General features: G+C 45.2%; 1 protein-coding gene across 8 annotated transcripts in view; it reads left to right on the forward strand.

The window, feature by feature from the left end:
* The window catches only part of TBC1D14 (TBC1 domain family member 14), a 490,570-nt gene that overhangs the window by 417,927 nt on the left and 49,602 nt on the right, over positions 1-23,041 (forward strand). For all 8 annotated transcript variants that reach the window (XM_069203187.1, XM_069203189.1, XM_069203206.1 and 5 more), the window contains one exon: positions 1,070-1,179. In XM_069203187.1, the coding sequence (XP_069059288.1) occupies positions 1,070-1,179 (110 nt within the window). The remainder of the gene's footprint in view (positions 1-1,069; positions 1,180-23,041) is intronic.

Below are 23,041 nucleotides of genomic sequence, written 5' to 3' on the forward strand. Positions count from 1 at the left end.
ATACAAACATTGCATGCAATAAAATTGGGTATCTTTATATGGATGGTTGGTCCACACCCTTCCTGAAACCTTTAATCTCGGATGGCATGGGATTTGTTCTCTGTCCCAATTTCCCCTTTTTAAGGTGAGATAGCAATATCCTGGGAAAAAAACATGTTAGGTCAGGAATTCCATGAGTATTACAGTGGTATCATGCATTTTAGTGGATCGTTTGCTTTGTTGTTCTCCATTTGTGTCCTTATTACCCCTATCAGCATGCCATTCCCCCACCATTGCTGCAAGAGGTAGCTGCCCTCGATTACAGGGACATTAGAATTAAGTGGCAGTGAAAAAAATAAGTGGAGTTATGCGTGCCAGCTGTCTAACCCTGACCACTTGGGAAGCAATCACAGACATTTGAGAAATCTGAGCACTAGATGGGTGGTTAGATAGAAACCTGAACATGTCTCTGCCATGTCTCGCATCCGCATATATGGTTGTTTTTTGTTTCGGTATACTTGGTTAGAGCCAAATTTCCCCCAGATCCTCTTGAGTAAGGGAGTAAATACAAATGTGTATAATTCATCCATTAATTCATCAATGCAACTCCTCCAGGCGTGTGTGGGTGCTATCTTCACTTAACTTTAATCACAAGAATTATAGATGCAAATGCAACCTTCTTTCTGGAAAGCTGGTGTAGTTCTCTTTTTCATTGACTTTATATTATTATGTGAGACTCTTGACTCCAACATGGGGATTTCTGCGAGGACAAAGGATCATTTGCCACAAAAACAGGAGAGGAATTAGTTTGGTTCTGATGGGTCCCGAAAGATTTCAAGGAGTAGGGAGGAAGTAGGGATTCAGTTGGTGCATTTGTGTTCCAGATAGACGGGGTTATTTGGTTGACAAAGAGCTAAGGTGTGTTTGATGCAATTTTGTGTTTGTTTGGATATAAAGTGTCAGGCATGTTTCTAATTGTATGTGGAGGAGAATGTTTCACATGCTGATGAACTGGTTAAGATATTTTTTTCCAAACCCATTTTATCATTAAAAATTACCCATTGTTGGTGTTCTGATTTTTGATCTGCAGATGCTGACTTATTTTGCTGCCTTTGAGGTGTTTTTTGAAGAAAATCTTCCTAGGTTATTTGCCCACTTCAAGAAAAATAATTTGACTCCTGACATATACTTAATTGATTGGTAAGTGTGACTATATTATATTTTGGTACATTGTGTGTGTGTGGGGGGGGGAGGGGTTATTTATTGTGGAATGTCCATTCAAAGTACTTCTACAGTGCCGTCAAATGCTATAGTCAACCACTTGCTTAAAAGTCAGTATTTGAGCCTTCTATACTCTTCATCTACTGCTCTGTCTCCTTTCTCCAAAATCCTTGCATGGCTTGTCTTTAATAAATCAGAATTGGCCAAATGCACTCCAAACTCCTCTTCCCTGTCACTAAGCTGCTCACTGTAGCCCACTGTAACTATCTGCCCTCCTTTTTCAACTTTGATATCATTGTCCACAACATATTACTAACAGTCATGCTCTGTACTGGCGCCACACTTTGTTACTCTGCCTACCAAGCTGGCTGTTCCTACTGCATGGTATGTGGCACTTTTGCACTTAAGACACTAGGGAAAGAGAGACGATTTCTGGTCTGGTCTGCCTGGATACAGAGGTTGGATAACCCCAAGAAATGATCAGCTTTGAGATAATAATCACCCTTCCATAAGAAGAGGAAATACAAAACATTGTAAGAAAGTAAGTCATTTGTCATCAGCTTTGCTCCCTAATTCTGGACAATCATAATCCTTATTTGAGCCCAAAATTTTCTTCCTAACTGGTTGGCTCTTCACAGATGCACGTTTTAAGAAAAACTATACTCTAAATGTTTGTTAGTCATCCGTAACCTCAGGTACAGCCTCAAGGCCTATCATTGTGAAGATTCCATGCAAGTGGCTTCTGTCCCTGATCAGGACCCTGCATTGGCGCTGTGCTGATGACCAACATTTTAAGAAGCAATTGACTCGCAGTGAATACTTGTACATTTTGCAGTTTTGAAAGCATCAAAAGGGGCTACAAGTGCAGTATCAGATGTCTCATTGCACATTTTAATCAGTGCCAATGATGGATCGTATAGTTCAAACACACAAGGTTGCAGAATTCACACACAGACCTTTGGTTGCAAAGCTTCCAGTACCCCACATATGTGCAATTTCAAGCTTTGTTTGACACTGACTTAGAAGCGCCCTGAGCCCTATGTGAAAAATTAGTTGACAGGTTGGTGGCTACATATATAACTGTAAAATGTGAGTTGCTGAGCACCTCACCGGAAAAGGATTTTTGCGTGCAGATTTGCCTTTGTTTATACAAATGATGAAGAAACCTGTAGATGCTTTGAAGTCATTGGTACCCACTTCAGAAGTGAAAGGGAATCTCTGTATGAAGATATTGCATCATCCAAGAAGTCCTACCAACATTTCAAGAGCCACTCCTGGATCTCATTATGGCAGCTTGAAAGATAACTAACACTACACCACCTGTCCACAGAGTATGATGGCAGACACCAGCTCCTTCGGGCCTTAAATAATTGTTGGCACCTAAGAGGTTGGTCATTTCTGGCTGAGAAGAAATTCATGGTGTTTCCCCATTGTGTCACATAAGGAATGAAACTGAATCATCTCAGTGGCGGAGAAAACTGCTTCAGTTAATCTTGCCTTGCTGCTGGCTAACGCTTCTTGCCTCCTGTTGGATGCTCAAACAAATTGCAGCACTACTCCATAGTATTCTGTCAGAACACCTGTAGGTATCATTTTCCTAACTGATTAAGAGTCAAGAGAACGTCTCTAATCATTGTCAAACTTGGACCTCGTTGTGAGGTCTGTTGACACTAACGCAGATATATAAGATAAGGTGCCCACTCCAGATCGGGGAAAGTGTTAAACCTCAAGACTAGATGAGACAATATGTCCCTAAATGGCACCTAAAAATACAAATAAAAATCAGCATTTTAAGGAAATAAATCCTCTGGGGTCAGTAGTACAATACAAACCATGTAGGTTTATAAAAATGTCAAGGTGCAATACAGAAGGCAAAAATAATAGTCAAAATGTCTCAAACTTGTATAGGGAATTAGCTTAAGGCTCCGGCAAATGCATGAAGTCAAGGCAAAAATATTATATGTCCAAAGCAGGAGACGACCAACAAGCTTTGTCTCCTGTGTCCAGGAGTCAGATGGCTAGACTGGCTCACCTCTAAAGTATATTGAATTTATAAATGAATTTACAATGGGAGTCATTGGAAATCACATAGTCAGCATAGGGAGACCAAATGTAGCAATGAATTAACAAATCACAATACATAAATATATTCTGTCATATAATTTCAACACTCAAGGACTAGCCGCTTAGGAGCACATCAAAGTACCCTATTCTAGCCTAATGTCATCGGAGGTAGCAGGACAAGTATAATTACCTGAATAATGGAAGTCTTATTAACAATGATACAGTCAGAAAAAACCTTGAATGTAGCAAAAAGATTTACTCCTTGGTTCTTCGAGAACAGCAGGTCAGTACAGAGTGTGATGTTGAAAAGACAAAATGAAAACACGCTTTATGGCTACGTTAAAATCCAAGATGCAAGTCAGGTCTAGTTTAGTCAAGTGCAGGAAAATACAGTTCTGTGAAGTGTTTTCATTTTAGTGTAGAAATGTTGAATGTGTCACAATGTTCGGTACACAATTTTATTACACTGAAATGGGGTTTCTCAGGTTTCTGATCACTACTTTGATCATCTTATTCACTGCATTAAACTGGCTTATCAGATAGAGAGGTCTAGCTTGCAGATTCCTTACATTAGAATTTCCCCAAGCGTCAGACTGGATCCAGAGGATTTTTCATGAGCAGTGGCTGTAGGTGGCATAGTTCGAATCTGTGTGCATCGTCCGCACCAGATATGACGTCCGCTGCACCTTTATAGCCATCACTCAGGTGCACTGATGTCAGTTCTTTTCATTCTGTGACAGCCAGCACTGATCTAGAGAAGAACTACCCCATCAATCACTTTCTGACTGAACTTTTATGACATTTTGTCGACGCTTTTTGAGGTTTTTTACTCCTGGTGTGGAAGGGATGTCTTCCAAAAGGTCTGCCTTCAAGCCCTGCAGAGCCTGTCACCGTCCAATGTCAGTGACAGATCCTCATCTCTTGTATTCCTGTGGTACCTCAAGCGCAACCACCACCTGAAGTTGTGTCCAGTCTGCTGCCCCATGAACCTGAGGGCCTTGAGGGAGTGATCGTTGAAGCTCCTGGCGGCTTGATGTGTGACGCCACAACGTTCAAGGTCTCGGTTGAAAGGAAGGTCCTGGGAATGGTTGCTGTGTCAGAGTCCCTCTTTGCAATCCAAGTCATCGGGGCACTTGGGTAAGTACCGCCATAAGAAGAAGTCAAAGAGGTCTTCGATTATTTTTTTTATTTTTATTTTTTCCTGCGTCCGTCAGCATTCGGCGTCTGGCTCTAACGTAGAGTATGCGCCTCGGCAGACTCTGCGCCTCTCTGAATTTCCAGCAGCTGGAGAGACCCATGCCCAACTTCAGGAGTTCTGTAAGGCCATGCGCCTCATTTTTGTGGGGGCTGAATACTCCAGTGTGCCTTCTGACCCCACGGAGTTGGCAGGGGCCCTTTCTCATTCCGTGCCAGTGGCTCTGGTCCTGGTTCCAGCTGGGCCATGAGGATTCTTTCCTGGATCCTGACCAGTGCCAGTCATACCACCTTGACCTTCCCAGGCGCTGGTCCCAGTGCCGACTTTCCTGGCGCTGCTGACGGCCCCATTCCAATCTCTGACTCCAATATGGAGGCGGACATTTGATGCTGTTTCCAGAGTAATGCCTTCCATATTGGAGCCTGAACCCTATTCCTTTGAGCTAGGATTCGGAGAGGAATGAGAGGGTCACTGGGCCCTGAAGAATACCAGCCCTATGATATTCCCAATACGGACTGGTGTGAGGAACTCTGGGTGAAGCCAGTGGACTGGATACTTCTCCAGATACTGGTATAATTTCTCTGCCTACTGTGGCTGCGGAGAAAGGAGCTTCATCTGCAGTGGTGGTACAGAGGGCAGCTGAAGTCCTTGACCTTCAGTTCCTTCAGTGGCAGTCAAAACTAACGATTTGATGGAGGTGCTGCAATTGGGAGTTCCCCCCTCAGAACCACTACTCCCGTTTAAAAAAGCTCTCACTGACATCCTTCTAGCGATCTCGTCCAAAGCCAGCACTGGCTCCTGTGAATAGGACGATTGCCCATTGTCACAGCTTTGCACCGGAATATCCAGACTTCCTCACACAACATCCTACCCAAGTGATCTTGGTTGTCCAAGCCTGTATATACCATGTAAATCCTGGTGCATTCCCTACAGCACCACTGGACGGAGAATTTAAGAGGCTTCCAGTCTGTTATTGCGGTCCATGCATATTGCACTCTATAGGACAGGTGCTGCCAACGGTTCAGGTGAAGACCAGGGCCATGCTCTCTCAGGCTGTTGCCAATGGGAGGGATGCAGCAAAATTCACCATCTGTTGTGGACTTGATACAACTGAATCACTGGGCATCGGGATTTCCTCAACAGTGGCCTTGAGATTGAGGACGACTGGCTTTTCGGGGGGATATCCAGTCAACCCTGATGGACATGCCCTTTGATGGCTCCCCTCTCTTCGGGGACAAGGCAGATTCGGTGCTGGAGTGCTTTAAGGAGAGTCTCGCTACGGTCTGGTCTGAAGCCTTTCTGTAGTCCCATGTCACCCACGATCTGCCTCTGTCTTCCTTCATGGCTACAGAAGGGGCTTCCCGCTGTGCCAGTTCCCTGTGCCAGTTCCCTCTTGCCACCGTGCTGTGCACACTGTACAGCCTCTGCGCAGCCAAGAGTGCGGTTCCCACACAGCTCCTGGGTTGTGCAGCAAGTGGTCAAGTCAGTCAGTCCACATCCCTGGCAGCCTCCAAACCCTCTTAATCTACCATCATGGGCATCCAGTTGGCAGCAGGATTCGCCATCACCTGCCCATCTGGCTGGCAGATTGTCTGAAGGGGTACTCCCTCCGCTTCGTGACCAAGCAAACCCTCCCCCCACCCCCTCCCCACCACCCCCAAAAAAGCCACCATCTTATGACGTGCTGACGGAGGATCATGTACCTTCTCTGCCAGGAAGTCGCGGCTCTCTTGACCAAGGGAGCCATATAGAGTGTGCTGATGACAGAAGTGGGTCTTGGTTGCTATTCCTACTACTTTCTGGTGCCAAAAAAGGCCTTCTTCCTTTCCTAGATCTACAGCCCTTACACTACTTCCTCAAGTATTCCTCATATTACTCCAATGAAATTGTAAGCTCTTGGAATTGCCCTAAGACACTTTTAAGGTAGTGAAGGAATTGTCAGATCCCAACAAACAATCTCCCTCTCACTTTCTGTCCTTTTGCTCAGAAAGGACAGTTCTCTTTGGAACCAGAAATGGTGGCCCCAGAAGTTAGGTCCGCTCACTCTACCTGTACGGAAAGCAGAAAACGTGGGGATGATCTACGATAATAAACTGACTTTTGAAGATCAGGTCAATATGTTAGCTTCTTCCACCGTTTTTTGCCCTAAGGCTAATCAGGAAAGTCTGTTAGTTCATTCCTGTTGAACTCCAAAAGACAGTAAATACTGCAGTAGTTCTGGCTAAATTAGACTATGGCAATACCTTGTATCTCTGGCATAAGGAAAATGCTGTAGCTACAAATATTACAGAACGCGCGGCAGCCTGGCTCCTGAAAAATGTTCCTAAATATCAATGTGTCACACGCCATAAAATACTTACATTGGATTCCTGTGGAAAAAATAATTGAATTTAAAGCTCTTTGTATCACCTTTCAGGCTCTACATAACACAGCTCCCAAGTACATTCCAGAGAATCATACCTGGTATGTACCTGCTCTAATTTGAGATCTGCAACCTCAGTGTTTATGTGCCAAGGAGGTAGAAGCTTTTTTCTCAAACCCACAAAGCTATGGAATGCTCTCCTCTTGAGGATAATAAATTGTACATATATTTTAACGTGTAGGAAATGGTGCAAAACCGGTCTTTTTCCTCATTAATGGCATTGTAGACTTCCTCCTCCTCCTCTGTTGGCAGGGTTAGAGCCAAGACGCCTATGGGCGTTCGTTGCGCTCTATAAATATGAAATGCAAATACAGCCACAATGCGAGGAGCTGGCCTGTTTTTTTTTTTTTTAATGAGGAAAGTTGATTTACATACATGCTCATTTGGAGAATGACCGTACTAGTGGAGTGCATACGCCTAATTTGGCAATAGATGATGATAACTGCAATCCCATCTTAGACACTAGTGCTACTCTGTCTAGTCCTTTTTAAAGCCCCCCTCACTTGGAGCATGGGCTCCATTAGATATGGCAACTTTCATGACAGTTCTGCAATCCATTAAATCAGGATCTTTGCTGGACCCTCTTCAACCTTGTAAGCTTGTATTATTGGAGTCCAGCGTACTAATAACCATCTTGGACTCCCTGAACTCCTCCCTACATTAGGCACAAACTGCTTAAGTGGGCTCATGCAATAGTTCTTGCACTGCTGAAAAAAGCTAAAATGGATTTGACTATTTTGTCGAATTATTGCCCCATCTCTCTCCTACCTATATTCTCCATAATTTTGTAGAAACATGTTAATGCTCAGCTTCCTGCGCTTTTAGAGGCCAATAATGTTTTGCATTCCTCTCAGTCAGGCTTTCGGGGTGACCACGGTATGGAGTCCACCCTTTTAAGTGTGACTGAAGACCTGAGGCAGAGCCTGGATGAATGCAGTACTGCTGAATGATTCTGCTTGATTTGAGCATGGCATTTGACAATGTGTCCCATTCCATCTTGCTGGACAGACTGGTGCCATTAGGGCTCAAAGACTCTCCCTTGGTGTGGATTAGTTCCTTTTTACAGGGATGTTCATTCTAGTTATTTTCTGCAGGTGTCGAGTCCAGTTCACATGCTCTAACTTCTGGAGTCCCCCAAGGCTCAGTTTTAAGTCCACTACTGTTCAACCTGTACATCTGTGCATTGGTGGCCTTAATGGAGAGTAGTGGCTTGAAATTATTTAGTTATGCTGATGACACAGATTATATTTTCACGGTCGTCAGCACCGAGTCATGTACCTTCTGATATTAACCTAGGCCTGAGCCAGATTGCTTTTTGGATGAATAAAAACATGCTCAAGCTTAATGGGGATAAGACGGAGGTCATGATCCTGGGTAAATGCCATTCACTATGGGGCCCGCAACACTGGCCGGTCTCCTTTGGGGCTTTACCAACTCCCTCCTCGAAAGTAAAAAATGTAGGTTTTCCTACTGGATGACACGCTATCTGTGAAGCGACCACCATGTGCTTTGTATTGCTTAAATAGCTCAGGAAGATCAGTTGGATGATTCTTCTTTCAGCCCTAAGGATTGTGATTTCGGCCTTAGTGTTATCCAGGCTGAATTATGGAAATGTACTTCACTTTAGTATAGACCAGACATCTATGCGCCGTTTACAGGTGGTACAGAATGCGGCTGCCAGACTACTCTTCAACCTGCTGAAATCTGCCTGTTTCCCATGTTTTTCTTGAGTTTTACTGGCGTACAATTTCCAAACGCATTACTGTTAAAGCACTATGCAATATGTTTAAGGCCAGAATTGGTTCTGGAGCCTGCTATATTCAAATTTGGTGGTCCTTTGGCAACCTCCTTGATCCTCGAGATCCTCCTATCATGCTCTTTTCTCTTTGCCTGGATTTCTCCTGTCGCCCATGAAAGAGTGCTCTTTGTCTTACCTTGATCCGAAATTCTCTTCCAGAACACCTAAGAGTTTGTGCGTCAATGCTTGTTTTTTGTAAGAGCTTGAAGACCTGGCTTTTTTTAAGCTGTGATACCTTTTATTATTTCTACTTTGCCGATTGCAAAGGGGTGTGTCCATTATAAATCTACTTAAAAAAAAAAAAAAAAAATCAAAATGCTCTTGTCGTCTCAAGTCCTGCCTGCCCTGGACCCGGGAGACTGGATGTAGCGTTGGACTTGCAGGATGCATATTTTCACATGCACTCACAGGTATTAAGGTGGGCCACAAGCATTTTCTGTTTGCCTTGCTCCCTTTTGGCTTTACCAGCTCACCTCTAGTGTTCACCAGGGTGACGGTAGTGGTTACAACTCATCTGAGAAGATCAAGGGTGTCGGTTTTCCCCTATATCGATGACTGACTGTTGAAGACTGGCTCGCCCTAGGCTGTCGTCTCCAACCTCCAGACTACAGTGGTCCTCCTGCATTCACTGGGGGTTCACTATAAAGGTGCTTAAAGTCACACCTGACTTGCTCTCAGATGCTCCGTTTCATCTAAGTTGTTCTGGACACATTGCAGCTTCAGGCTTATTCTCCCGAAAGGTGAGTCCAGGATATTCAGGCTATGATACCGATATTACAGCCTCTACCTTGGATTTTGGTGAGACTAACTCTGAGGCTGTTGGGACTTATGGCCTCCTGTAGCCTGCTGATAGCACATGCACAATGGCATTTGTGGGTCCTGAAGTTACAGTAGATGCAGCATCAGGGGAATCTGTCTGACATGGTCGTTGGTGGCAGGCCCCTCTCCCTTCCCCAACCAGATCTCACAGTAGTGACAGATGTTACTCCTGGGATGGGGTGGCCTTCTGGGAGAGGTGGAGATGAGAATGCTCTTGTCTCCGGTGGAATCCAGAATCCATATCAACCTGTTGGAGCTCTGGCATTGAAAGCCTTTCTACCCTCCATCAAGGGGAGTCTAGTGCAAAAGTTCATGGACAACACTACTGCCATATGGTACTGCAAGAAACAGGGCGGGTTGTGGTTGTGGATATTTTGTCAGGAGGTTCTGCATCTCTGGACATGGCTGGAACATCAGGGCATATCCCTGTTATGAATGCCAGGGCAGACAAAGTCAGCCAAAGATGCCTAATAGATCATGAATGGTTCCCCATCCTTAGGTGGCGCAAGGTCTCTCTCAGCAGTGGGAAGAGCCTTGTTTAGATATGGTTGCCTCTCAGAACGCACAATGTCAGCAGTTTTGAATGCTGGAGTTTCCAAGGCAGCTCTTGTTTGGAGATGCTTTTTGTCTTGAGTGGAGCTGAGGCCTCCTGTACTCCTTTCCACATGAACCACTTCTACCCAGATATCTCAAGAAGATCAAGAATGGCTGGGCCCAAGTCACCCTTGGGCTGTGTACTGGGCATGTAGAGTTTAGTATTCTGAGCCACTGAGCATGGCCATTTATCCTCTGCTCAGGCTGCCCCTTCAAGAGGCTCTTCTGTTGCAGCAGTAGGTGAGGGTCCTTCACCTAAACCTGTCCAGCCTCCGCCGCCTTGCGTGGAGATTGAGTGGCAATGGTTGACAGCTTTCCACCTTCCTCCCGAAGTCTGTGATATTATATTGGTTGCTATGCATCCCTCCACTAAGATGGTATAGATCTGCTGATGGGGAAAAAAGTTTGTGGCATGGTGTGCAGAAAAGCAAGTTGATCCCCCCTTCTGCCCCCCCCCTTTTCTCAAGTTCTCCTTTTCATACTTTCTCCTGCTCAGAAAGGCTCTTCCCTGGGCAATCTCAAGGATACCTTTCTGCTATCTCCTCTTTTCTGCGGTTGCCTGACCAGCCATCCCTCAACAAGTCCCCTATTATAAATAGTTTCTAAAGGGTCTTGTACATAACTTTCCGCCTTCCCCATGTATCATGCACCAGTGGGACCTTAATTTTTCTACTAACAATCTTGATATTTTCTCTCTTCAAGCCTCTCCATAATTGTCCACTCAGGCTTCTTACAATCCAGACAGCCTTCCTTGTGGCGATTACATCTGCCCGAAGAGTAAGTGTGCTTTAGTCCTTGTCATTTAAGCCTCCTTACCTCAACATCTATCCTGACAAACTGGTGCTCCGCACAAAAGCTGCCTTTCTTCCAAAAGTAGTTTCTCCATTTCATGTGGGACAATCCATCACCCTGCCTACTTTTTTATGCTCCTCTGTATCCCTCTAAAGAAGAGGAATGACTCCATCTGCACTTGGAGTTCCAGTCCTGGATATGTGTCAAGCAGCAACGTGGGCCTCTTTGCGCACGCACACCTTACAATAGATACCCAAGAAATATCCTTTCCCGGAGGTGGGCTCGCCTTGAAAATATTGCATACAACTACCGTGTTCTACTTCAACAAACGCACGTGCTGTCCAAACTAGCACAGGATATATGGAAATTGGTGCTAGAAAAGAGAATAACACTAGTATTAGTACACCTACCAGTGGTACAGAACACAGAAACAGGTAGACTAAGTAGACAGGCAAACTGAACACATGAGCGGGAGTTAAAGCAAAGGGCTGTGGAAGACATCTTTTAAAGGTGGGGCATGCTACCCATACACTTTTTTGCAACCCAGAAAACGCAAATTGCCAAGCTTCGCTAGGAGATCAGGTATTCCACCCGGAATCTACTACTGTGAGCCTGGTAGCATGGTTCCCGAGGACCTACAATTTGGCCACCTAGACCTACTTTTAGGGACCATGCAATACTTAAGCAAGGCATGAGGCCAAACACAAACTGTTACACTGACAAGTAAAATGAATTAATACTCTTGCGTAATAGGCAATGCCTTGGTAGAAGCTGGACACCACAATGGCCATGTACCCGAAGCATTTGCTAGACAAAAACCTCTCCCTGTGGCCTCACTTAAGGTTCACTTTGTGACCAGAGTGGCGCATATAAGGGGATTAATAAGTAGAACTTTCCTCATTGTACAGTCATAGAATTATTCCTGGAAAGAACCAAATGGGTCAACACCCACATTGAATCTCAACTTAGTGTTGACACAGCTTACGAAAGCACCTTTTGAACCCATGCATGATGCGGAAACTCAAATATCCAGTGCTGAAAACCTCTTTTCTAGCTGCTATCATGTCATTAAGGAGCGCTAGTGAAATCCAAGAGCCATGTCTACAAATACATAAGGATAAAGTCAAAGCCAAACTTTATCTCAAAATCGTTATTTCATTTTCATGTTGAACTATACATCTACCTGGATGCTTCCAACAACCCAAAATGCCGCCTGAGAGAGGCATGCATACATTGAATATGAGAACAGCAATTATGTGTTACTTACAAAACACAAAATTAGTCAGGTCTGGGGATCGAATTGTAATCTCCTTTGCACGCGCAAGCAAAGGCTTCCCAGGTTACTTTCCACTAGGTCGTTTTGCAGCTTAAAAATTCTCAATCTTCAGAAAAGAAGAAAATAAACCATAAGAAGAGGAAACCATACAAAGAGGGGAAAAAAACTATTTTGGATTTTCTGGGGCATACATCTGATATCATTAAAGGTGGGACAAACAAGGAACCAATTGATCAATGATTCAATGACCCCTTGAATAAAACAAATCGAGGGAGGGAAAAGACTTAGACTAAAAAGCACCACTTCTGGATCCAACCAGTGGGTGGCAGAATAATGCTCAGCATTTGAATCCAGGAAAATCTTAATGCTGCAAAACTACTCCTAGTGTTCAGTAACCTTTGTTACTTCTGTACCACTTCTACTGGACTCAGTACTTTGTGCTTCTAAGGCGGTGATTATTTCAAAATACTTTTTCTGTTGGTTGATCGTTTGTTGCTTCAGTCTTTTTATCCTTGCCTCTGTGAGGTGCAGCGGTTTGGGGGAAACATCACTAGTACAAATGGTGCCATTGACCCTGCATCTGGGACTGACATGGTGCATCCTAGTTGCCATTGGGAAGTATTAATTAGTGAACCAGAGAGTACAATTAGCTTGAGTAGTCAGTGCACCCTCCTCAAAACGTCTCTCCTGCTACCTCCTTTGATTCCTGGGCTTTCTAGCTGGAATCTGGGGAACGTTGGACTATGGACCAGAGTCTGGCATTGTGGTGCTCTGGCCTGGAATTGGCAACTTGCCCATCTTGTATCCTGATGAGTCATTTCACTGGTCTGTGCTAACTCATCTCATTGACTTTTTTCATCAAGGGGAATCCACTTCTCCTTCCTTCACCTGCTCATTGTGCCATGAGCTACTGTCCTACTGCTGGTGGAGCACACTTTGTGTAAAACTGTGCTGTAGCTTTCCTGGGGTGGCCGGACAGAGCTACTATTACATTCTTTGCTCTCTCACCCCATCTCTTCTCGATTTCCCCAACCACACTGGAATGGTTCTTGGCTGGCCTCTTCAATGTCTGGGGTAACCACTGGCTCTGGAGGTTTAAGACAGTGGCTCTGTGGGTGCCTTGAGATTTGCAATCACTGCTTCCTTTTCAGTGGGCATTCCCAGGTGGCAAGTTAGTGAGACTGACGAATTGTGGGCATGTTGATGACTATTGTTTTTTCTTTATATATATATCTCCTTCTATTTCCAAAGCATTGGATTGCAAGGGTTTCCTAGATCATAACACTTTTTTGGGCTATCATCTGATATTCTCCTTTTTTAAGGGGCATGGCTCTCCTAACTGCCTTTTTTTGGAGATTAGGACATCAGTCTGCTGGCTTGACCACTACTGTAGGAGTGGAAACTCGCTACCTGCAATCCAGCTCTTCTTTTGGGCCAGTGCCCGAGCTTCTCCGTTAGATTCTGTGTGAATATACTTAATTTCGTTTATCTAGTGTGTTACAGCCACTATAATCTAATTGAACAGGGGGTCTTATGGGAGGTTTGATTGATACTTGACTTGCCAACTCTCCTACTCTGACTCACTCAGTTTCGCTCACAAACGCGGCTCCTCTTTGACCCACTTGTCCCCTCCAACTACTTCTCTGGGTGATATCTGAATGCGAAATACACCTCTAGCTTCTCTACAGCAACTTCTACGGACATGACTAAGCAATGCAATGCACTGTTGAGGATAAAGGCCTCACATACAGTTACTCTGCATAGGTGAGTGCGTTTCCTCTTCACTAAATTCAATGTGAAATTAAAGTTAAGAATCATGTGACTAGTAAGAAAATTGATACATTAACCTTACACATGTAAAGTATCTACGGCCAGTAGGGAGCCTAAGAACAGGATATCTGCTGTAGAGGGTGATGTTAACAAAATAAGCAACCTTACAAAACATTTTTGAAAGGGAGCTCCAACAGGTAGCATCCATATACTAAATAGCATTCATATTATCAGCCTTAGGGTAAAATTAATGAGTGCTTGAGTCCCATGGCCTTTTAACAGTATGGTATATCAGTACACTTGCAGATTTAGGGAGCACATCACTCCTTGGGTCCTAGGCCTGCCACTGGAGCATATCCTGGAATTACTGTGATAACACAATCCAGCTGGTGGCCAGAATGATGGGAGAAGTCAAACATGAAAACTCAAGGAGTTCTTTTATGACTTCATCCCTATTGTGCAAAAGACTGAGAAGGTTCTTGAAAGCTAGGCAATAACATGTAGTTTCCTGTCAAGTCTCAAAGTGCAACTGATTGTTCTTGGAATCCGGACACTTGTTCAATGATCTAAAATTGAATGTTCGATGGCATCTGTCGCTGTAGATACGCATGTTCTGCAATAGCTCGCCATCTGGTGTTGGGCCGGAGTGTTACAAGTTGTTTTTCTTCGAAGAAGTCTTTCGAGTCACGGGACCGAGTGACTCCTCCTTTTGTCTCCATTGCGCATGGGCGTCGACTCCATCCTCGATTGTTTTTTTTCCGCCATCGGGTTCGGACGTGTTCCTGTCGCTCCGAGTTTCGGAACAGAAAAAATAGTTAATTTCGGAAGATTTTCGTCGGTATTGTTGCGTTCGGGATCGGCATACTTACATTCAACACCGCATCGAAGATCGAAGAGCTCCGGTGCCCTTCGGGGTAATTTTTCGATCCTCCGTCGGGGCCTGGTCGGCCCGACCGCGTGCTGAAGAACGCCGATGGAACGGACCCCGTTCCGTTTCTGCCCCAAATGCCACAATAAATACCCCTACACAGACCAACACTTGGTCTGCAACCTGTGCCTGTCACCTGAGCACAGCGAAGACACCTGCGAGGCCTGTCGTGCGTTCCGGTCCCGAAAAACACTCCGAGACCGTCGAGCCAGAAGACTTCAAATGGCGTCCGCACCGACAGCCCGACGGGAGTTCGAGGAACAGGAAGAGGAAGGTACCTTCTCGATCCAAGACTCAGACTCCGAAGGATTCGACGATACACAAACCGTGAGTAAGACGTCGAAAACCACACAAAGAAACATTTACAAGGCCCAGGGGACGCCACTGCCACCAGGCCATGGCTCAACCCATAAAATCGGTGACCGACCGTCGGCACCGAAAAAGGCCCAAACAGTGCCGAGATCGTCCGACTCCGGTCGAGACACCGGCACGCAGCCTTCTCGGGACCGAGAAAGTGCTGGAGACAAGCCTCGACACCGAGATGCCGGTGTGGACACGGCTCGACGCCGAGACAGCGGCACCGAAACAGATCGACGCCGAGAGGTTTCGGCCCCGAAAAGGAAAAAAGTCACCTCGGAGCCGAAAAAACACGCAGACACAGTTTCAACGCCGAAACAAACTGCAAGCGACCCAGCTTCAGGCTCTTATACAGAAGAGCACTCGCTAACCTCCCAAATGCAGAAGCATAGGTTTGAGGAAGAGCTACAAGCAACTGATGCGGACCATACGCAAAAGCGTATCTTCATTCAGCAGGGGACAGGAAAAATAAGCACCCTTCCCCCCATTAGGAGAAAGAGAAGGTTGGAGTTCCAGACGGAACAAGCACCACAACCAAAAGTGGTGAAAAGAGTTACACCACCACCCTCTCCTCCGCCCGTGATTAACGTTTCACCAGCACAAACGCCATCACACTCCCCAGCTCACACCACCATGAGCCAGGGTGACCAAGACCAGGACGCATGGGACCTATACGACGCCCCAGTGTCAGATAACAGCCCAGAGGCATACCCTACAAAACCATCTCCACCAGAAGACAGCACCGCGTACTCTCAGGTGGTGGCTAGAGCAGCACAATTTCACAACGTAAGCCTCCACTCAGAACAGGTCGAGGATGATTTCCTGTTCAACACACTCTCCTCCACCCACAGCTCCTACCAAAGCCTGCCTATGCTCCCTGGTATGCTCCGGCACGCAAAAGACATATTTAAGGACCCGGTCAAAAGTAGGGCAATCACACCAAGGGTGGAAAAAAAGTATAAGCCGCCTCCTACAGACCCGGCTTTCATCACAACACAGCTGCCACCAGACTCTGTTGTTGTAGGAGCAGCTAGGAAAAGGGCCAACTCTCACACATCTGGAGATGCACCACCCCCAGATAAAGAAAGCCGCAAGTTTGATGCAGCTGGTAAAAGAGTCGCAGCACAAGCTGCAAACCAGTGGCGCATCGCGAACTCCCAGGCACTACTTGCGCGCTATGACAGAGCCCACTGGGACGAGATGCAACATCTCATTGAACATCTGCCCAAAGACTTCCAAAATAGGGCAAAACAAGTGGTTGAGGAGGGACAGGCCATCTCCAACAACCAAATCCGCTCCTCCATGGACGCTGCAGATACAGCTGCACGGACAATTAATACATCTGTAACTATCAGAAGGCATGCATGGCTCCGAACGTCTGGATTTAAACCAGAGATTCAACAAGCAGTTCTCAATATGCCTTTTAATGAAAAAGAACTGTTCGGTCCAGAAGTGGACACAGCGATTGAGAAACTCAAAAAAGATACGGACACTGCCAAAGCCATGGGCGCACTCTACTCCCCGCAGAGCAGAGGGAATTACAGCTCATTCCGTAAAACGCCCTTTCGAGGGGGGTTTCGGGGTCAAAGCACACAAGCCAGCACCTCACAAGCCACACCGTCCAGTTACCAAGGACAGTATAGAGGAGGTTTTCGGGGACAATATAGAGGAGGGCAATTCCCTAGAAATAGAGGAAGATTCCAAAGCCCCAAAACCCCTACTACTAAACAGTGACTCACATGTCACTCACCCCCTCCACACAACACCAGTGGGGGGACGAATAGGTCATTATTACAGAGCATGGGAGAAAATCACTACAGACACTTGGGTTCTAGCAATTATCCAACATGGTTACTGCATAGAATTTCTACAGTTCCCTCCAAACATACCACCAAAAGCACAAAATTTAACAACACACCATTCCAATCTCCTAGAGATAGAAGTGCAGGCACTATTGCAAAAGAATGCAATCGAATTAGTGCCAAACACACAAATAAACACAGGAGTTTACTCACTGTACTTTCTGATACCAAAGAAGGACAAAACACTGAGACCAATCCTAGACCTCAGAGTAGTCAACACTTTCATCAAATCAGACCACTTCCACATGGTCACACTACAAGAAGTATTGCCATTGCTAAAGCTGCACGACTACATGGCAACTTTAGACCTCAAGGATGCTTATTTCCATATACCAATTCACCCATCGCACAGGAAATACCTAAGGTTTGTATTCAAAGGAATACATTACCAATTCAAGGTACTGCCTTTCGGATTAACAACCGCACCAAGAGTCTTTACCAAATGTCTAGCGGTAGTCGCTGCACACATCAGAAGGCAGCAAATACATGTGTTCCCATATCTAGACGACTGGCTAATCAAGGCCCATTCGTTAATAGAGTGCTCAAATCACACAAATCATATCATACAAACCCTCTTCAAACTAGGGTTCACCGTCAATTTCACAAAATCCAAGATTCGGCCACGCAAGGTACAACAATACCTGGGAGCCATAATAGACACATCAAAAGGAGTAGCCACTCCAAGTCCACAAAGAATTCAAAATTTCAACACCATCATACAACGCATGTATCCAACACAAAGGATACAAGCAAAGATGGTATTACAACTCCTAGGCATGATGTCATCATGCATAGCCATTGTCCCAAACGCAAGACTGCACATGAGGCCCTTACAACAATGCCTAGCATCACAGTGGTCTCAAGCACGGGGTCACCTTCTAGATCTGGTGTTAATACACCGCCAAACTTACCTCTCGCTTCTGTGGTGGAACAACATAAATTTAAACAAGGGGCGGCCTTTTCAAGACCCAGTGCCACAATACGTAATAACAACAGATGCTTCCATGACAGGGTGGGGAGCACACCTCGATCAACACAGCATACAAGGACAATGGAACGTACATCAAACAAAACTGCATATCAATCACCTAGAACTTCTTGCAGTTTTTCAAGCACTAAAAGCTTTCCAACCAATAATAGTTCACAAATACATTCTCGTCAAAACAGACAACATGACAACAATGTATTATCTAAACAAGCAGGGAGGGACGCACTCCACGCAGTTAAGCATGTTAGCACAAAAAATTTGGCATTGGGCAATTCACAACCAAATTCGCCTAATTGCACAGTTTATACCAGGGATACAAAATCAACTCGCAGACAATCTCTCTCGAGATCACCAACAGGTCCACGAATGGGAAATTCACCCCCAAATACTGAACACTTATTTCAAACTCTGGGGAACACCTCAGATAGACTTGTTTGCGACAAGGGAGAACGCAAAATGCCAAAACTTCGCATCCAGATACCCACACAAACAATCCCAAGGCAATGCCCTATGGATGAACTGGTCAGGGATATTTGCTTACGCTTTTCCTCCTCTCCCTCTCCTTCCTTACCTGGTAAACAAACTCAGTCAAAGCAAACTCAAACTCATACTGATAGCACCAACTTGGGCAAGGCAACCCTGGTACACAACGCTGCTAGACCTATCAGTGGTACCCTGCATCAAATTGCCCAACAGGCCAGATCTGTTGACACAGCACAACCAAAAGATCAGACACCCAGATCCAGCATCGCTGAATCTAGCAATCTGGCTCCTGAAATCCTAGAATTCGGGCACTTACAACTTACCCAAGAATGTATGGAAGTCATAAAACAAGCAAGAAGGCCATCCACCAGGCACTGCTATGCAAGTAAATGGAAGAGGTTTGTTTGCTACTGCCATATTAATCAAATACAACCATTACACACAACTCCAGAACATGTAGTGGGTTACTTGCTTCACTTACAAAAATCTAACCTAGCTTTCTCTTCCATTAAGATTCACCTTGCAGCAATATCTGCATACCTGCAGACTACCTATTCAACTTCCCTATATAAAATACCAGTCATTAAAGCATTCATGGAGGGCCTTAGGAGAATTATACCACCAAGAACACTACCTGTTCCTTCATGGAACCTAAATGTTGTCCTAACTAGACTTATGGGTCCACCTTTTGAACCCATGCACTCCTGCAACATACAGTTCCTAACCTGGAAGGTGGCATTTCTCATCGCCATTACTTCCCTGAGAAGAGTAAGCGAGATTCAGGCGTTTACTATACAGGAACCTTTTATACAACTACACAAAAATAAAGTCGTCCTAAGGACCAATCCTAAATTTTTGCCAAAGGTTATTTCACCGTTCCATCTAAATCAAACAGTGGAACTTCCGGTGTTCTTTCCACAGCCAGATACCGTAGCTGAAAGGGCACTACATACATTAGATGTCAAAAGAGCATTAATGTATTACATTGACAGAACAAAGAACATCAGAAAGACTAAACAACTCTTTATTGCATTTCAAAAACCTCATGCAGGAAACCCAATTTCAAAACAAGGTATAGCCAGATGGATAGTTAAATGCATCCAAATCTGCTACCTTAAAGCTAAACGACAGCTGCCCATTACACCAAGGGCACACTCAACCAGAAAGAAAGGTGCTACCATGGCCTTTCTAGGAAACATCCCAATGCAAGAAATATGTAAGGCAGCCACATGGTCTACGCCTCACACATTCACCAAGCACTACTGTGTAGACGTGTTATCCGCACAACAAGCCACAGTAGGTCAAGCTGTATTAAGGACATTATTTCAGACTACTTCCACTCCTACAGGCTGATCCACCGCTTTTGGGGAAATAACTGCTTACTAGTCTATTGCAGAACATGCGTATCTACAGCGACAGATGCCATCGAACTGAAAATGTCACTTACCCAGTGTACATCTGTTCGTGGCATCAGTCGCAGTAGATTCGCATGTGCCCACCCGCCTCCCCGGGAGCCTGTAGCAGTTTGGAAGTTACCTTCAATTATTTATATATGTATCATCTCAACCTTAAATAAGTGCATACTTAGTCACTCCATTGCATGGGCACTATTCCTACAATTCAACTCCTACCTCACCCTCTGCGGGGAAAAACAATCGAGGATGGAGTCGACGCCCATGCGCAATGGAGACAAAAGGAGGAGTCACTCGGTCCCGTGACTCGAAAGACTTCTTCGAAGAAAAACAACTTGTAACACTCCGGCCCAACACCAGATGGCGAGCTATTGCAGAACATGCGAATCTACTGCGACTGATGCCACGAACAGATGTACACTGGGTAAGTGACATTTTCATTACCCATGAAGAAACCCTTGCTCCCTCTCAGAGATGGGATTTTCATTAGGTTCCTGCTGACAAAACAATGCTAAATCCTAAAATGTAGGTCAAAAGGTTTGCATATTTGTCCGGCTACCCTACAAGCTGTATTTATTTAAGGCCAGCTTGTTATCTATTCTTAATGCTTAATTCTTACTTTGGTTGGTAATGGGTGCATGATTTAATTTGCGGGGGCAATCTGTTAAAGGGTTAAGTGCAGTACATGGTGCATCAGAGGTGTCTCTGTGTTTTTGAGATATTGGTGTGACATTGTAAAACATAACAATATTTGATAAGTGGAGCAGGGAATTGGCTAATGCAAGACCTTTTAACATGCCTGTCTCTTTCATAAGGGAATGCTTAAAGGCATTAATGACCCTGCAAAGATGAGGTAGAAGCTGCCTGTGTGAACAGACATTGTTAAAATAATAATTAAAGAAATCCTACACATGACCGTTTCCACATGTGCTTTCGGGATGGCTGTTGTTAATACTCTTATATAGCAGGCATGCTCTAATCAAGTGTCTACTGGTGATTGCAAACATAGTATGGCCCTACTTGGTTTTGGGATCTTGGTAGTGCAGCTTTCTTGTTAAGCACATTTATGATAGACTTTTAGCCACAGGTTCCTCACCTTTTGAATATTCCCCAGGCATCAGACTGGATTTGAAAACCTTTCAGCACTTCCTGTGTGTGCTGGTAAGTGGTGCCTGCTGCTCCACACTAATGCCGTTCTGCTCCGGAAATGACGTGCAGAGCCTATACAGGTGCTACTCCTTCTCGCTGATGTCAGTTTTTCTTTCCGTGCCACCAGACACAGGTCTGGAGCTTACCTCTTTTCTCTTAGAGATCCTTACCTTGAACAAAAATTCTATATTCAGTGCACACCGAAGATGTCACCTCGCAAAACTACAGGTTTTAAGCTTTTTAATGACTTTAGCAAACAGATGTCTGTGACATATTCTCATCAGATTTGCTGTGGTGCCTGTGGTTGAGTCATGACTCTGAAGGCTATACGAGATCTTGAGGTGAAACTGTACATCACCAAGCACCAGAAGACTCCACAACAAGACCAATCCATGTCAGAAGTTCAGTCCCAGTACCTTTTAAGATCCAGAAGTCACTGGAGTAATTCCAGAGTTCAGTCTTCGTCTCAATCCAAGTTGTCAGGTAAGTTGAAGAAAAAGAATAGAATCTGAATGGGACAATGATTACAATGTGAGTAATTAGTTTGGCCAGCCTATGAGGAGAGTGGGTATGATGACCTGCGAAAGGCTAGTGACCTTGATACTTCCCATGATTCAGGGCTCTTGTAACCCACTGGTCCTGCCACTGAGGAGAGTACTACTTACACCATGGTAATGTGTAGAGCAGCCATCGCCCTTGACCACCAGCTCCCTACCTTGAAGGTAAAGACCAATGTGCTGGTGCAAAAGTCCACTGAGCCTCTCTTGCCTTTTAATGAGGCACTTACGGATAACGTATTGGGGGCCAAACCTTTCTCTGGCCCCCCTGGTTATCCACTGGGTTACAAGCACCACTGCCGTGCCCCGGGTAACACTGTGTCTTTATCATCACACCTCTCTCCTGAAAACTTGGAGGTGCAGGTGTCTATAAACAGGACTAATGCAAACACATTCCCAACTAGTTCCCCAACAGGAAATCGAAATGGGTGGAGATGTTTGGAAAGCGAGTCTTCTCATCCACCAGCTTGGTGCTTAGATCTGTAAATGCAACTGCTTCCTGGGGCGCTATTCCCACGCCCTTACTGATTCAGTGGCTCAAGTTGATCTTTGTGTTTCTGAGCGCCTCCAACTAACAAGACGGTCGTGACATGGACAAGTTCGCAATTCATTGTGCCTTGATCACAAGCGATTCCATCAAGCGATCCATTAGCACGTGTCTTGCTGCCATGCTTTGCTGCAATCAGCTGTTTTTTAAGGCAATGTTCATTTTTCTCTCTTGGACATGCCTTTTGATGGGACTCGCTGTTTGGGGCAAAGCAGATTTCACACTCGAGTGGTGCAGGGAGAATAGGGCCACAGTATGCTTCCTGTGCTTATCTTCCCCTCCTCACCTACCACCTGAGCCCTATGACACCTTTTGCTGCTGCTGCAGATGCACCCTCATGACGTCAGCCAATCCAACATCAGCAGGGTGCTGAGCAGGTTTGTGGTTGAGGCTGTGGTGGCCACCACCCCTCCTGTTAAGGTCAGTGGGCCACCCATTTCACTGGTCCCCCACCACGGACCTTACCCTTTTAGCGTACCCTTGGTGGAGTATAGCCACTCAGTGGGAGGCAAGATCTGACAAATCTTGCTGGGTTAGCATGCCATAACATCGGAGAGTTGGGTCCTGAAAATTGTTCTGCCACTGCACCTTCCACTAAACCCCAAACCCACCCCACGTTACTGATTGAGGGCAACCTTTTTTTTGTGGCAAAAAGTAGTCCATTCAGCCAAAGGGGCTATTACGAGAGTGTCTATGCAAGAAGTAGGAAGTTTGTTATTTCAGCTACTTTCTGGTGCCCAGTAAGGACGGAGGCCTCAGCTGTGCTTTAGACATGCACCTTCTCAACGTCTTCCTCCGGAAGGAAAAGTCCAAGATGCTCACACTGGC

This window comes from Pleurodeles waltl, chromosome 1_2 (assembly GCF_031143425.1).
Source record: "Pleurodeles waltl isolate 20211129_DDA chromosome 1_2, aPleWal1.hap1.20221129, whole genome shotgun sequence".
NCBI lineage: Eukaryota > Metazoa > Chordata > Amphibia > Caudata > Salamandridae > Pleurodeles > Pleurodeles waltl.